The following is a 14,177-nucleotide window of genomic DNA, read 5'->3' as shown; positions in this document are numbered from 1 at the left end:
ATGCAGGCACTCCATAACGTCATTATCGCGGTGATCTTATTAATGATCTGCTCATAACGCGACTCGGGAGAGTGTCTCGTTCCCCCACCGCTGGCATACCCCGCTATTACCGACTACCCTGCTGATATGTCCAACTTGGCTGTCGTAACCTGCAGACCAGAGCGTGCGAAACAGAGGAGCCGCGCACGACTTAGGCCGTTACACCACCTGGTTACCTTGTTATCTCAGTTGCTCTCACACGGCACATGTAAATTTTTGAAGCGAAGAGCTTCACTACGCCAGCTTTTCGAATCGTCACAGGACAAAAATTAGTGTGTTACCTCAGCTAATCCAGGATATACAAAGCGAAAGATGCCGGCGTTCACTGTGTTCGTTGGCGTTGGCGTTGACAATGCTCTAGACTTTCCAGCGTAAGCTTGAAAGGCCAAAGGTGCCTAGTAGAGCGAGCTCGCGAGATGGCCACACTCAGTGTAGCCTTGGACTAGGACACCAACCTTGTGAATGAAGACGGAAGACGCCATCGGAAGACGCCGTCTGAAGCCGCGAAGATATCTTTTCTAGAGCTCAATAAATGTTTTTCCGATCCAGACGGCGATGGCCTTGAGCAAAGGAAGGGCGCATAACTAGCTCCCTGGATATGCGGACAACTCATTCGTGCTTTGATACATGCGGCGGTGGTGAGAGAGAAATGTGGCCTGAATGCATTAGCGTTGACAGCGTTGTGACTGACATGCGGCACTGCAGCAATACCTAGGCCGCAGCGTTCATTTGGTGATCAATCTCTCGCGATCAACCATTAACTGCATATAAGACCTGCCAGGGTGGCAGGGAGGGCGCGCTGCCTATCCAGTGGGCGGAACGCAATCAAAGCAGGCTTTTGCAGTTGGACACCAACGCCACGTACATGAAAGTGATATTGAGGTCTCCGCACTGACGCACGGAGCCGGTTCTGCGCTTTTCCTTTCGTGAAAATGAACGGCCATTGCAGAAGAAGAACAATCAACTTTTATTAAGCCCGAAATAAATCGGTGGTGCACGCAGGCGCCAGACGGGGTGGTCCCCTAGTTACCGGACCCATATGTTTCCAGCAGCTCCTGGCCTCTGTCCATCAGTGCGAGCTGAATCGTAGGGCGGGGCTGGATAACAAGGTCTCCCATCGCTCAAGGGGTTGGGGATTGGGGGTGTTGGCGGGAAGGGGAGGAGGGGCGTCTTGAGTTTTGAGCACTCTGCCAAGACGTGCGGCAGGGTGCCCTTTTCTCGTTTGCAAAAAGGACAGAGCATATCGTGTTCCGCAGGGTACATGCGGCTCATCAGTACGGGATGCGCAAGCGATCCCGCCTGCGCTCGACGAAGGATCCTCTGTTGTTGCCTGGTGAGTTTGGGGTGCGGTTCTGGCAGTCTGCACCTTTCCTCGCGGTACATTCGGGTAATGTCCTGAAAGCTGGTGACCGGGTGCGGCAGCTCTTCCGGCTCGTGCTCGGCCCGAATTGACATGTCTCGGGCATGGTAGTCGGCGATGATGTTGCCTGCTACCTGCGAGTGAGCCGGGGCCCACACGAGCTCTATGGCTTTTTCCGGAGGCTTGCACTTGAATAGAATGGCTCAGGCCGCGGAGGAGGTTACCCCCCTGCGTAAGCTTCCGTAGGCTGTCTTTGAGTCAGTGACCACGGTTTCCACGCTCGGCTGTGCGAGGGCCACGGCCGCTTCTTCGGCAACTGCGGGTCTGTTGTCTTCAGGGACGCGCTGACGATCAGCCTGTCTTTTGACGTAACCACCACCGCTGCACGGTCACTGTGTTTTCGGAGCGAGGCGTCCGCGTAGAGGACCCTGGGGTTCTCTTCCAGCTTCCGGGCTATGGCTTTGGCCCGCGCGGTGCGCCTCTCATTGTCCTTGCCCGGCGTCATGTTCTGGGAAAGGGGCTTGGTCTGAATGGTCGTCTTCGAGTCCTCCGGAAGGGCCGCCATGATGGGTACTGGCTCAATCTGCCATCCTATCTTGCGTAGGACGGCTCGTCCGTGTTCCGTGTAACTGAGCCAGATTCTCTGATTAGAGAGGTGGGATTCGATGATCTCCTCCATCGCGTTGTGGGCGCCCATGTCTAGCAGGCTTTGCGTGGACGAGCATATGGGCATGCCCAGTGCTTGTTTCGTTGCCTTGCGAAGCAGCGTGTTTAGGCTGTCCCTATTCGCCTTCGTCAGCTGGAGATACGGGGCGGAGTAGGTAACCCGCGACACGACGACCGCGCGTACCAGGCGCATGGCATCGTCCTCTTTAACGCCTCAGTTTCTTTTAGATACTCCCCGAAGCATACTAAGTATCTGTTCCGCTGTAGTCTTGATCTTTGCAAAGTTGGCCTTTGCAAAGTTGTAAACGCCAATGAACTGTTTTTGAGGAAAGGCAATTGATGGCACAGTAACCGTCTCACAAATCTCGGTGGACACCCGAACCGCGCAGTAAAGGAATAATAATTCGTTTCTGGGTAAACGAAATGGCGCAGTATCTGTCTCATATATTGTTGGACACCTGAACCACGCCGTAAGGGAAGGGATAGAGGGACTGAGAGAAGAAAGGGGAGAGGTGCCGTAGTGGAGGGCTCCGGAATAATTTCGACCACCTGAGGATCTTCAAGGTGCACTGACATCGCACAGCACACGGGCACCTCAGCGTTTTGCCTCCATAAAAACGCAGCCACCGCGGTCGGGTTCGAACCCGGGAGCTCTGGATCAGTAGCCGAGCGCTCTAACCACTGCGCCACCGCGGCGAGCGCAGTAGTAGTAGTAGTAATTGGTTTTTAAGGGAAAGGAAATGGTGCAGTAATTGTCTCATATATCGTTGGACACCTGAACCGCGCCGTAAGGGAAGGGATAAAGGAGGAAGTGAAAGAAAGGAAGAAAGAGGTGCCGTAGTGGAGGGCTCCGGAATAATTTCGACCACCTGGGGATCTTTGACGTGCGCGGACATCGCACAGCACACGGGCGCCTTAGCGTTTTTCCTCCATAAAGACACAGCCGCCGCGGTCGGGTTCGAACCCGGGAACTCCGGATCAGTAGTCGAGCGCCCTAACCACTGAGCCAGCGCGGCGAGCGCAGTAATAATAATAATTGGTTTTTGGGGAAAGGAAATGGCGCAGTATCTGTCTCATATATCGTTGGACACCTGAACTGCGCCATAAGGGAAGGGATAAAGGAGGGAGTGAGAGAAGAAAGGAAGAAGAGGTGCCGTAGTAGAGGGCTCCGGAATAATTTCGACCACCTGGGGATCTTTAACGTAAAGTAAGGAATAAAGGAAGGAGGGAAAGAAGAGAAAACTGAAAATTTAAAGTTAGATTTTGAGGAAAGGGGCGGCGCTGCGCAGCGGCGCAACACTGTGGCTCGGTGCTACTATAGTGGCGCATGCGCAGTAGTGACTAGGGAGTGAGAGAGAGAAATAGCCGCGGCGAGGCGCTAGTTGTGACGTCACGTGCCTTCTCGAAGCGCCGCCACGGCGAAATTGCAAGTTCGCGGCCAGTAAACCTTTCGCTTTAATAATAAAAACTCAACTCACCAACCAATTAATCCGCCTGTGTCGCACGGAACGTAACGGTGTCTGTCACAGCCTGAGTCGCTTTAGGACGATAAACCATAAACCAAACATTCGCAGTGAGAGACGCCGTATAGTGGACGGATCCAGATTAATTTAGACCACCTGGCGTTATTTAACGTGCACAGACATCGACCAGCACAATGGCGCTTTCGCATTTTGCTTCCATTTATATGCGGCCGCTGCGACCGAGATTTGATGCCTGCCACAAGGGGCTTAGCATTCGACAGCCATAGCCACCGCGGCGGAGAGAAGTTCTGGGGAAATTGTCTCTAGAGCTCAGTTCTCTCCAACAGACGACGTCCGGGCGCAGTCAAGCGTTTCCCATCCGTAAAATGCAAGGTAGAATCAGAAAGTGCTTGTGTATTCCGGCAGTGTGACCGTTTTGCCGAAACGACAAGACACACGCCCGTTGTGCTTATTGAAAGGAGATGGAAAAAGACAAGGAATGCGCACGGAAGAGGAAAGACAAAGAAGAATAAGCTGCTTCCACACGCGGTCACGCGCTCGCCTGCTCTAGAACGTCGATTCTCCAGGCCGACTCAAACCAGCAAAGCTCTACCCATGGACGCCGGGAAAAAAGATGCAGATTCCACCGTGCACGATAAGAGTACACGGAAAAAAGGCAAGGCGGAGAAGGAACCGTACAGTGAAGCGCCCACTGCGACGGTAAAGGACGCGTCCAAGAGGAGCAAAAAGGCAGCCCCGAAGAAGCGTCCAGGAGCACACTCGTCCAAAGGCCCGTCCTCCGCCGCTGAAGGACCACTGCCAGAGACAACCGCAGCCGAACACGCTGCAGTGGAGACTACTGCTGTCGTTGGGCGTCGTCAATCTGACATCACCCAAGGGACCACGGCTTCACAGGCGACGCGTGCCAAAAGCCGCGACAAAGATGGCGGCGACAAGCGCAAGGGACGGGGCGTCGGTTCCAGTTCCAAGGGATCTGCGTTGCCGCCATCATCCATCAAAGGTCCGAGCCTGCAGCCTGACGTCGGTAGTTCCCAGGAGGTTCGCGCGAGCAGTGACAACGGCGCCAACCCGGATGCTCCACGGACTTCCCACCAGACTGCACATGGTCTCAAACCAAGCGCCGCAGCTCCGCCGCAGCTGATCGGCGAAGCGGAGCTCTCCGGTGGCCTGTCGGGAGAAGTCGTGGGAAATGCACCGGTCTCCGTGTTGGTTATTCCCGCAGGTGCCGCACCTGGCGCCCGCGGTAAAGCGTCGCATGCTCAAAGAAATGCCCAAGAAGCGGCCGACTGGAAGTACTCGGCACTCACAGAGGGGAGCAGCCTCGGGGCGAGCATTTCAGAGCACGTCGACATAGCCGCGCGGAGCGACAGGAGGCGGTCGACGCTCGTGAAGCAGCACTCCGCTATCACCGAGAGAGCGTTACGGGACCGACGGGACTCCACAATACCAGCGGTATGTTGCAGGTGTGCCGACCGAAAAGGGAAATCGAAAATTAGTGTTTGGGGCAAGTAAATGGCGCAGTAATCGTCCCGCATCTTAGTAGCTAGACACCCGAACCGCGCCGTAAGGGAAGGGAAGAGAGAGAAAGAAAGAAAGAAGGCAATAAAGGAAGAAAGAAGGAAAGAAAGAAAGATGTGCCGGGGTGACATTCGCGTTTTGAGGGCTGTGCATACCGCAGAAGGAATAACCTCAGATTGTAACGTAGCCCGCAAGCTTAAAAATTGGAGGGGACAAGTAAGCTTTGCCTTAAACGAGTATAGACAAACTTTTGGGTACGTGTTTTCGTCTTTGTGATGAGGCGTAAGGCATTATTACACACGGATTACAATGTGGTATCCTCCTACGAAATCGAATTTCTTTCTCGTGCTGTTTCGGTTTCATCAGACGATCAGATGACTGTGGCATCGAAAAATTGCAATATAATTGGTGCTTCTACATTCGTTATCATTCCGGCTCTCGAGGAAGGCTGACTAAAGCACTGTATATTAAAACGATAAAGAAGCGATTATATCAGTTTTTCCGTGCCTCGCGTGACATAAAACCTCTCTGTACTTCACAGCCATCGTTCGGCTGTTGAAACTGCGTTTCTATGGAGGGGAAGCGCAAAGGCCCCCGTGGGCTGTGCGATGTCAGCGCACGTTAAAGATACCCAGTTGGCCGAAATTATTCCGGAGCCCTCCATGATCACAAGCTGTCTCGGTCACTGTGACAGAATTTGTTGTTTTTCAGCCACAAACAAGTGCATTAAGCGAGCACCCCCTGTAAACACTGCAGAAAACATGGCTCCTGCGTGCTATACAGTGGCGGCTTTCCCCCATAACTGGGATGCTCGGGGAGATCAAATATGTAGGACCTGTATGAGCAACTCCGGCTCCAGCCCTGCGTCGCACTGACGAAATAAATTTTCCGCAATATATTTGTTAAATTTTCCGGTCATGAAAAAGCCCCTAATTTACGTGTGCAAAACAACGTTCATGTCATTAAAAATTTGAGAAAAAAAATTGAAAATTGGTTTTTGGAGAAAAGAAATTGCGCGGTATCTGTCTCACATATCGGCGGACACCTGAACCGCGCCGTAAGGGAAGGGATAAAAGAGAGACTACTGAAAGAAGTAAATAAGAAAGAGGTGCCGTAGTGGAGGGCTCCGGAATAATTTCGACCACCTGGGGATCTTTAACGTGCACTGACATCGCACAGCACACGGGCGCCTTAGCGTTTTGCCTCCATGGAAACGCAGCCGCCGCGGTCGGGTTCGAAGCAGGGAACTCCGGATCAGTAGCCGAGCGCCCTAACAAGTTCAAGTTAGCTTTATTGCTGTCGATGTAGAGGCTCCTCCGCTCCCCCAGTCAGACCCTACGGGTCCTCAAAGGGAGAGGTAACCCCGCAGGAGGACGTGTTTCGCAAAGCGTCCCTTGCCAGACGGATTGCTCGAGCTTGCTGCTCCGGAGCCCGGCTCCGGAGGAGAGCATCACAGGTTTCTTTCTCTGTGATGCCATCAATATGCCCGGGAGAATCGGGGCATTTCCAAAAGAGACGATCCTGATTAGCCGTTATCACGCATTTGGTGCAGAGAACTTTGGAGGTTCCCCTCCCTCCCCGTATAGATAAGGGGGAAAGAACCGGTTGGTTCGTAATCTTCTCCAGTCTCTGCACTCCTGAGGTGTAAGAGACCGATCTGGAGGAGGGAGGCCTAGTCTGTCATTCCTGTATTCAGCCGTGATTTCCGTGTATCTGATGAGCGGGTCCTTCAACCTGAGTAAGGGTGATTCCACGGCCGCCCGGGCGTAGATATCTCGGGCGAGGCTGTTAGCAGCCTCATTGACTGGAATCCCCTCGTGAGCCGGGACCCATGTGATGCAGATCTCTCTATCCAATAACGATTGTCCAAGTAATAAGAGCGCAATTACTACCTAGTCACCGCGGCGGGTTTAAACATTTCCTCAGATTGTTTTTTTTTCTACACTCGTCAATTTTCCTGAATATAGAAGCATTGTACTTTAGTATAAACCGAAAGAAACTGCCAGCAGAATATATATTTTTATATTTATAGTTATTTGGTTTAGCCCACAAATTATTAGTGGCTGTGTGTTAATAAAATAACAGTGGAAAGAAAAAAATTTGCTAGCCGCGGTTTCTGCCATAGAGCCCACAAAGTGTCGTTTATACCATTTTTTTTTCAGACATCGTGAGCAATACAAATATTCCTGATCAATATGAGAATACTGAGAGACGTGTGACACCGTAAGTAATACCCGTGTCAGTTTTTTTAATTTCGAAAACGCGTTTACCCTCGCCCCTGAGGCCCAAAAACTTTTGCTTACATCGCGCCAAAATACGTGCGCTTTCGAGAAGCATGCAGGTAAAGCAACCTCTCCAGTGTTCGCAACTCGCCAAAATAGGCGACATTTGTTGGGCCACAGCGCCGAGAGCAACCACGTTCTCGAAATTCTAAAAACTGATATGGATGTTACCTATATGGTGTGCTAAACGCATCTCAGAAATTAGGAAGCCTGACATTAATAGTTAAAAACTTGACTATTCAGTTTTAGTTAACCAGCTTGCTAGTTAGCACTTCTTACCCGTATTCTGATGTACTACATCGCTGACAATGCTATGTTGTTGTTGCCTTGGTGTCATGGCACATACCTACGACGGGGGATTGGCCATGCAGGGTTCAGTGGTGAGACCCCAGAGAATAGGGTAGACTGGTGCCAAGCTAATGATTGCGCCTTGGGTGAAATTTCAGAGTAATTAAAAAGAAAAGGAAGAAAACTAAATATCGGGAGAGAATATCTGAGAATTAAATAATTGAATATATGAAAATACCCAAACGCTCTTTCAAACGCGGAAATTTTGGAAACAATTAGCAAGGGAATCTACCGGTAGCTGTTACATAATTGTGGAGGTATTCGCAAACTTGATGCAATGCAAAACCCCTGGCGCTCGCGCCGAAAGAAAGGAGGGGAACTGACAAAGTGAGACCCAACTTTGTAATGGAAATTTCTAGGTGTGCTCTCCTCTGATGTGCAAACCTCCGGCAAGAGAGTAGGAAATGATCCAATGTCTAGACCTCACCACAAGCCGCACAAAGGTTCGTGGGACTAAACCCGCATCTACACAAGTAAAGATTTAAACGGGGAATCCTGCACCGCATGATTGTCAGCGCAATACCTCACTCTGCCGGGTTTTACGCGCACGAGTTTTCCATGGGTACATGAGATGTTGGTAGTCAACTATTAATGAAAAACATCTATGATGCTTTTAAAAAAGCGCTTGTGTCACCCAAAAAGAATATTAAAAAAATGTTGTACAGTCCTACGTGAAACACCCTGTATAATTGGTTATAAGGAAGTGAAAGGCGCGGTAACTGTCTCGATGAAAACGTCAAACGCCGACGTAAGGAAAGGGAGGAAGAAGGAGGGAAAATGGTTTTGGTTTTAAGGGTTTAACGTCCCAAAGCGGCTCAGGTTATGAGGGACGCCGTAGTGGAAGGCTCCAGATGATTTCGACCACTATGGGGATCTCTAACGTGCAGTGATATCACACAGTGCACGGGCGCCTTTTGCGTTTCGCCTCCATAGAAACGCGGCCGCCGCGGCCGGGTTCGAACCCGGTTACTCCGGCTCGCAACTACTGCAGCATATTTCTGTTCAAAGATGGCTATTCATGCGAAAGCTTCACTACTCCCCTCCGTAGTTCCTTCGCAGTGTGCGCGAGTTTGAGCTTGAACCGAGGAGAAACCACGTGACAGCTATAACGTCACTCAGCCGCCGCCGTCGGCGTTCATTGTGTTCATTGGCGTTGGCAACGTTGTAGGCTCCAATGGTTTTGAGGAAAGGAAGGGCGCATGACTGGCTCCCTGGGTCAGTGGACGGCTATATAATTATAATTGGTTTTGGGGGAAAGGAAATGGCGCAGTACCTGTCATATATCGTTGGACACCTGAACCGCGCCGTAAGGAAAGGGATAAAGGAGGGAGTGAAATAAGAAAGGAAGAAAGTTGTGCCTTAGTGGAGGGCTCCGGAATAATTTCGACCACCTGGGGATCTTTAACGTGCACTGACATCGCACAGCACACGGGGGCCTTAGCGTTTTGCCTCCATAAAAGCGCAGCCGCCGCGGTCGGGTTCGAACCCGGGAACTCCGGATCAGTAGCCGAGCGCCCTAACCACTGAGCCACCGCGGCAGATATCAGTGGACGGCTCAATCGCGCTTTGAGGTACGTCCATGGCGGTGGTGTGAGAGAGAGAGATGTGAGCTGCATGCATTAGCGCTGTCAACGTTGTGGCAGACACGCTTCACTGCAGCAATAGGCCGCAGTGTTCATTAGGTCACCAGCCTTTCGCGATCAGCCATTAATTTAACTGCCCCCTGCATGCCAGGGTGGGCGCGCTGCCTTCCAGTGTGCGGGACGCACTCATGGTTACAGACGCCAAGCCGCGCCTACTTGCCCAATACACCTCAGCTTTCGCTCTCTAACCAGGATCAGCAGTAGTTAATCCGCAGCTAATTTTTGGTTAGGTTCTTTCAGGTGTCAAGCAGCTACGATGACCGCGGTCAATGAGCGGCGTCGCTTTACTGGCCTAGGAAGCTCCACCGGCGGTGGGGGTGGAGGAGCGCCGACCAATGAGTGTGCCGAAAAATGGAGAGAGAGGCGTTCAAGTTGATGACGATGAAAATGTTTAATGAGGAAAAAAGGGGGGGGGGGAGGAATTGAGGAAGGTGGTCGGGTTCTCAGTCCTGGATTCCGTTGGCAAAAGCCGCAGTCTGTGCTCTTTCGACGAGGTCATTCAACAATCCGTCAAAATCTTCAGAAGATAAATTCAGAAGCTTTTTATTTAAATGAGAGTGTAAATCCTGTGGCCAATACGTATATATATATATATATATATATATATATATATATATATATATATATATATATATATATATATATATATATATATATATATATATATATATATATATATATATATATATATATATACATATATATATAGCATGGCGTTCAAATTCAAGTATTTTTTCTTCTAGATTCAAGCAAAAAGTCTTCGATAAAAATCGCTGAGCATATTTATAACGATATCTATCTAATGAGCCATGTTTTGAATTTTTTTACTTGAAACACTTTCCTTTGGAATTTAAGGCTGAAGAGGCAGCAAGCTGCACTTTTTTTTGAAAATTCAAAACGTTATTCGACGTGTTCACGTCAACGTGTTCGAGTTGACACATTTTACTGTGCAGTATATATAGTCCCAGACAGCAGATGAACCGTTTATTGCTGACGAATGTCGCGTATGTTTTTAAAATTTTAAAACTGCTACTTCGTAGGTTAAAATAATAGATTGAAAATATATAAAAATTTTAGGTAGTTTGTTGCTGGCTTGTACTGCAGTACAGTGCTTGTACATTGTCATTGTTCAGGAAAATTTTCGAGTGTAAAAGGAAAAACAAAATTTTCAGATTTTTTTTATAAAACCTAGATTTTCACTCATCTAATGGATTCTAAGGGCTCACACATGACCGGAATATTTCTGTCAATGATATTGAGGGCAATTGCTTTCGACGGTGCATAAAGAGCCGTAAATTTTCTGGAAAAAATCGGGAAGGGTCGAGCGCAAGCTCTTGTGTGAAACGACCTTTAACTGTAACGTCTTCTCTTTTCTTGTAACCACCATCCCTCAGTGCTGAATACGACCAAGCTCGAATGCCCGGGACGGTCGCTCTTTGTGCGGTTTTGAAGTTCCGACAGAAAGTTAGAAAACGTGAGCTAGATATTGAAGCCACCATACTGAAAAGGAACTTTTTCGGGCTTTCTTTTACAAGTTTCTGAGAACTTGGCACCTAAGCCAAGCAGCGCACAGCGCGACATGCACAATCGTGGGTGTTCGTGACGAGCACGAATGCGATATAGCATAAGGAGGGCCATGAAGGCGTCTGTGCCAAGCCGTCACCTGCCAACCGTATCAAGTGCTGTTTAGGTTTTTTTTCTTCTCTCCACTTTTCAGGGAGAGGAGGGTGAGGCCGGTCTCAGAATGATTAAGCAAAAATGATAATGACTAAGAGCGACTCAGCAAAAAGTGAATAAAAGAATCGGTTATTAAGACAAACTGAATGAGACGAATCAGAATTGGAACTGAACCGCAAATGGAATACAGTGAAATAAAAATGCTATCGCATTTCCTCAGCATCAGTCCAAATGATCGCCCCTAAATTTAAGACCTATATAGTATATAACTTATAAGGCATAAATTCAAGTGCCTTGCGTCAGTGCAGTCAAAATTCCTTACATTTATTTTTTCTTCCAGAAAGCAGGGGTCTTTAACAACAAGGCCGCCATCGCGTTATGTGCGATCACCATAGTTGGCGGCACGCTGCTCCTGGTACTCGCCCTGTACAGAGAACCGGGGATTCTCAAGAACAAGGTCTGTGAAACTCCGGCTTGTGTCGAGTTCTCCAGCAGGATACGCGAGTCGCTGAATGCCTCCGTGGAACCATGCCAGGACTTCGCGCAGTTCGTCTGCGGCGGCTGGGGCAGGGCACACGAGCTGACAGTGGCCGAAGAAGCTCTCGTAGCGGCTTTGCGCAGCATGGGTAACCGGTTGAAAGACGTGAGTGCGCCTGCGGCCGGGAAGCAGGACACGACGCTGAAGGCGCGCCTCCTCTACCGCAGCTGCTACTCAGTGCTGAAAGGAGAGATGGACGAGCTGGACGACGTCCGTAAGGCGCTGCTCGAAGTAGGAGTCGTCTGGCCCCACACGTCTCCAGAGCCCAACGTACTCAGCACGGTCCTCCGCTCGTCCCTGACGCTTCACTGGGGCGCTCCTTTCGACGTCACTCTAAAGGAGGCCAATGGTGCGCTCGTCGTTGAGCTGGAGCCGTACAGAATGTTCGGCCTTGTTCGCGACAAATTTGACGAAATGTCCGGAGATGACCAGAGACGCAAAGCTTACTTTGAAGTCCTCAAGTTGAGTTTCAAAAAGAACGACGAGAACCTTCTGGACTTTGAGACGGTGAACGGACTGGACAAAGGCGCTTTCTCTTCCCTTCCGCAGAAGGTCGAAGTCTCTCCGGATCCGGTGACGCTCGACACGAAGCTTGTCTTCGAAGGCGTCGAATATGTTAGTCCGGAACTCTGGCGGGAAGTGTTGATTCCTTACGCATCGGCGAAAAACTCAAACAACATCCTGGTCAAGACGCGCTCAAATGAATTCCTAATGAAAATCGGAGAACTGTGGGCAAAGTACGGCAAAAATAATGCGCATATCTTCGTGTCCTGGTGCATCGTGCAGACTGCCGCCCTCTACGCCAACCAGAAGCTCCAGCTCAACTTCTACGACACCGAGGACAGAGCAGTTCTGATTCAAGGCTCCTCGTGTCTCGCTAGGGCCTTTCTTATCGCCCGCAGCCGTGTCTTTGCCGGCTACGGCGACGAGCTGCTCGCGTCCAGGTCGCGGGTTCTGGCCTACAAACTAATGGTGACAGTGCGCCATGCCTCCGGACGCCGTTTGCGTCGCTGGAAGGGCTTCAATCCTAACGTGACAGTCCTGCGGAAGAGCAGTGCGACGGAGGCGGTGCTGCACGTCCTGCACGCGGGCTTTGTGCCAGACGGCGACAATACGGCGGCCGACATGCAGGACTCGCTGGTTTACAACTGGCGCAACGCACCCGCCCCCACCACGGAGGCAGGACCCCTGCGTGACGTGCACGCCGCTATCGAAGCCGGGCAGCTGCTCCTGCTGCAGGAAAAGGACTTCGTGCTTATGCCGTACGCCTTTACTTTCCCGTACTTCGACGAAGGCTTTACGGCGGCTCTCAACTACGCAGGAGTCGGAGGCATCGCTGCATTCGCAATGGCCAACCTTTACTTCGAGGCGTACAGTAAGCCGACCGTCGTCAACTCCTCTCTGCAGGAAATGCTGGACTGCATGAGCAACTCTTCGGTGGACGCCCAGGACGAAGCGATGGCCAAGCTGCTGATGCTGCACGTGCTGTCATCGGAAGCTTCGCTTGATGCCTACGAACGCCATTGGGCTTCCAACGACATACCCCTGACGGGGCTTCAGTCCTACTCGCCGCTCCAACTTTTTTTCATCGCGTCCTGCTACAGGCTCTGTGCGGGCGGCGTACACTCCGCTGTTCGTGCGCTGTGCAACGAATACCTGCAGCACGTTGAGGAGTTTGCGCGTGCCTTCAATTGCCCCGAAAACTCGCCCATGAATCCGCTGATGAGGTGCAGCCTGTTTTGACGAGCTGTTGTCTCTGTACTTCCCAGTGAACAATTGGCGGAATGGCGACTTGACAGCGTCTTCGCAATTCTGGGCTACAGCCTATATATTGTACCCATCAAAAGTCACCGCGTCTTGGGCTATTTCGTTTGCGCTTCGTTTGTGATGTTTTGCTTCTAAGGTGAACTTTGTTATTTCCATGCTCTCGATGAGGTATTTGCGATGTATTCATCTAACGCTTTCTGTACCTTCCCTATCTAGCTTGTGGTCGCGTATCCCTATCTCTATGACATCATACTTATACTGCAGCATTTGCAAGCGTTCTGATTTCGTCCTAACTCTCCGCAAAATCGTCGGCCTGCTCGTTGGTGTCACGTACGCGCTAATTTTGAGTGATTTTGTAAATAGTTGCGCCAGTTTATTAGTTTGCTTCATCGTTCGATATATTTAATCGTCCTTTTTTTTCAAATGCTGCCTTCGACGTGAAGGATAACATGGACTAACATTTGCCTGGTACGTAGCTGAGTGCGTCATGCACAGATTAGGCATGAGTGTGGTGTCACTTGTACATGCGCACCGCTGGCACATATGGACGTGTTCGTAGACCTCTTGGTGTATGTATCGTGAGTTTTCATTTTCTCCTAAGCGCCCGGACGCAGCCCATAACAGCTTTCGTAATCTTTATTTCCTGCCGTATTCTTTCCTTTCTGAGGCACTATAGTAGCTGAAGTGTTCTGCGCCGAAGCGAGAGCAATGTAGCTTTCATACTGCATTTCAGTGTTGAGAATTCATACTATACAGAGAAACAATGCACATTGCACAGGGCTGTCTCTCACGAATTCACTCTGACGGACGCTTGGAAACGTTCGTTGACCAAGAGCGGTCGCGCTTCTTGTGAAG

General features: G+C 50.4%; 1 protein-coding gene across 1 annotated transcript; it reads left to right on the top strand.

The window, feature by feature from the left end:
* Positions 1–4,143: 4,143 nt before the first annotated feature.
* LOC144124182 (endothelin-converting enzyme 1-like) lies at positions 4,144–13,504 on the top strand. The gene is made up of 2 exons (XM_077656834.1): positions 4,144–5,001; positions 11,358–13,504. The coding sequence occupies exons 1-2, from the start codon at positions 4,144–4,146 to the stop codon at positions 13,296–13,298; spliced, it is 2,799 nt and encodes a 932-aa protein (XP_077512960.1). The 3' UTR covers positions 13,299–13,504.
* Positions 13,505–14,177: the final 673 nt, after the last annotated feature.

The sequence above is a fragment of the Amblyomma americanum genome, chromosome 3 (genome assembly GCF_052857255.1).
Source record: "Amblyomma americanum isolate KBUSLIRL-KWMA chromosome 3, ASM5285725v1, whole genome shotgun sequence".
In the NCBI taxonomy this organism is placed as follows: Eukaryota; Metazoa; Arthropoda; class Arachnida; order Ixodida; family Ixodidae; genus Amblyomma; species Amblyomma americanum.
The sequence above is the reverse complement of the archived record's forward strand: the minus strand, read 5'-3'. Positions and strand labels throughout refer to the sequence as shown.

Coding starts and splice junctions, on each gene's coding strand:
- LOC144124182 (XM_077656834.1), top strand. CDS start 4,144: ATGGACGCCGGGAAAAAAGATGCAGATTCCACCGTGCACGATAAGAGT. Junction 5,002..11,357: donor GGGACTCCACAATACCAGCG/GTATGTTGCAGG, acceptor TTTTTCTTCCAG/AAAGCAGGGGTCTTTAACAA.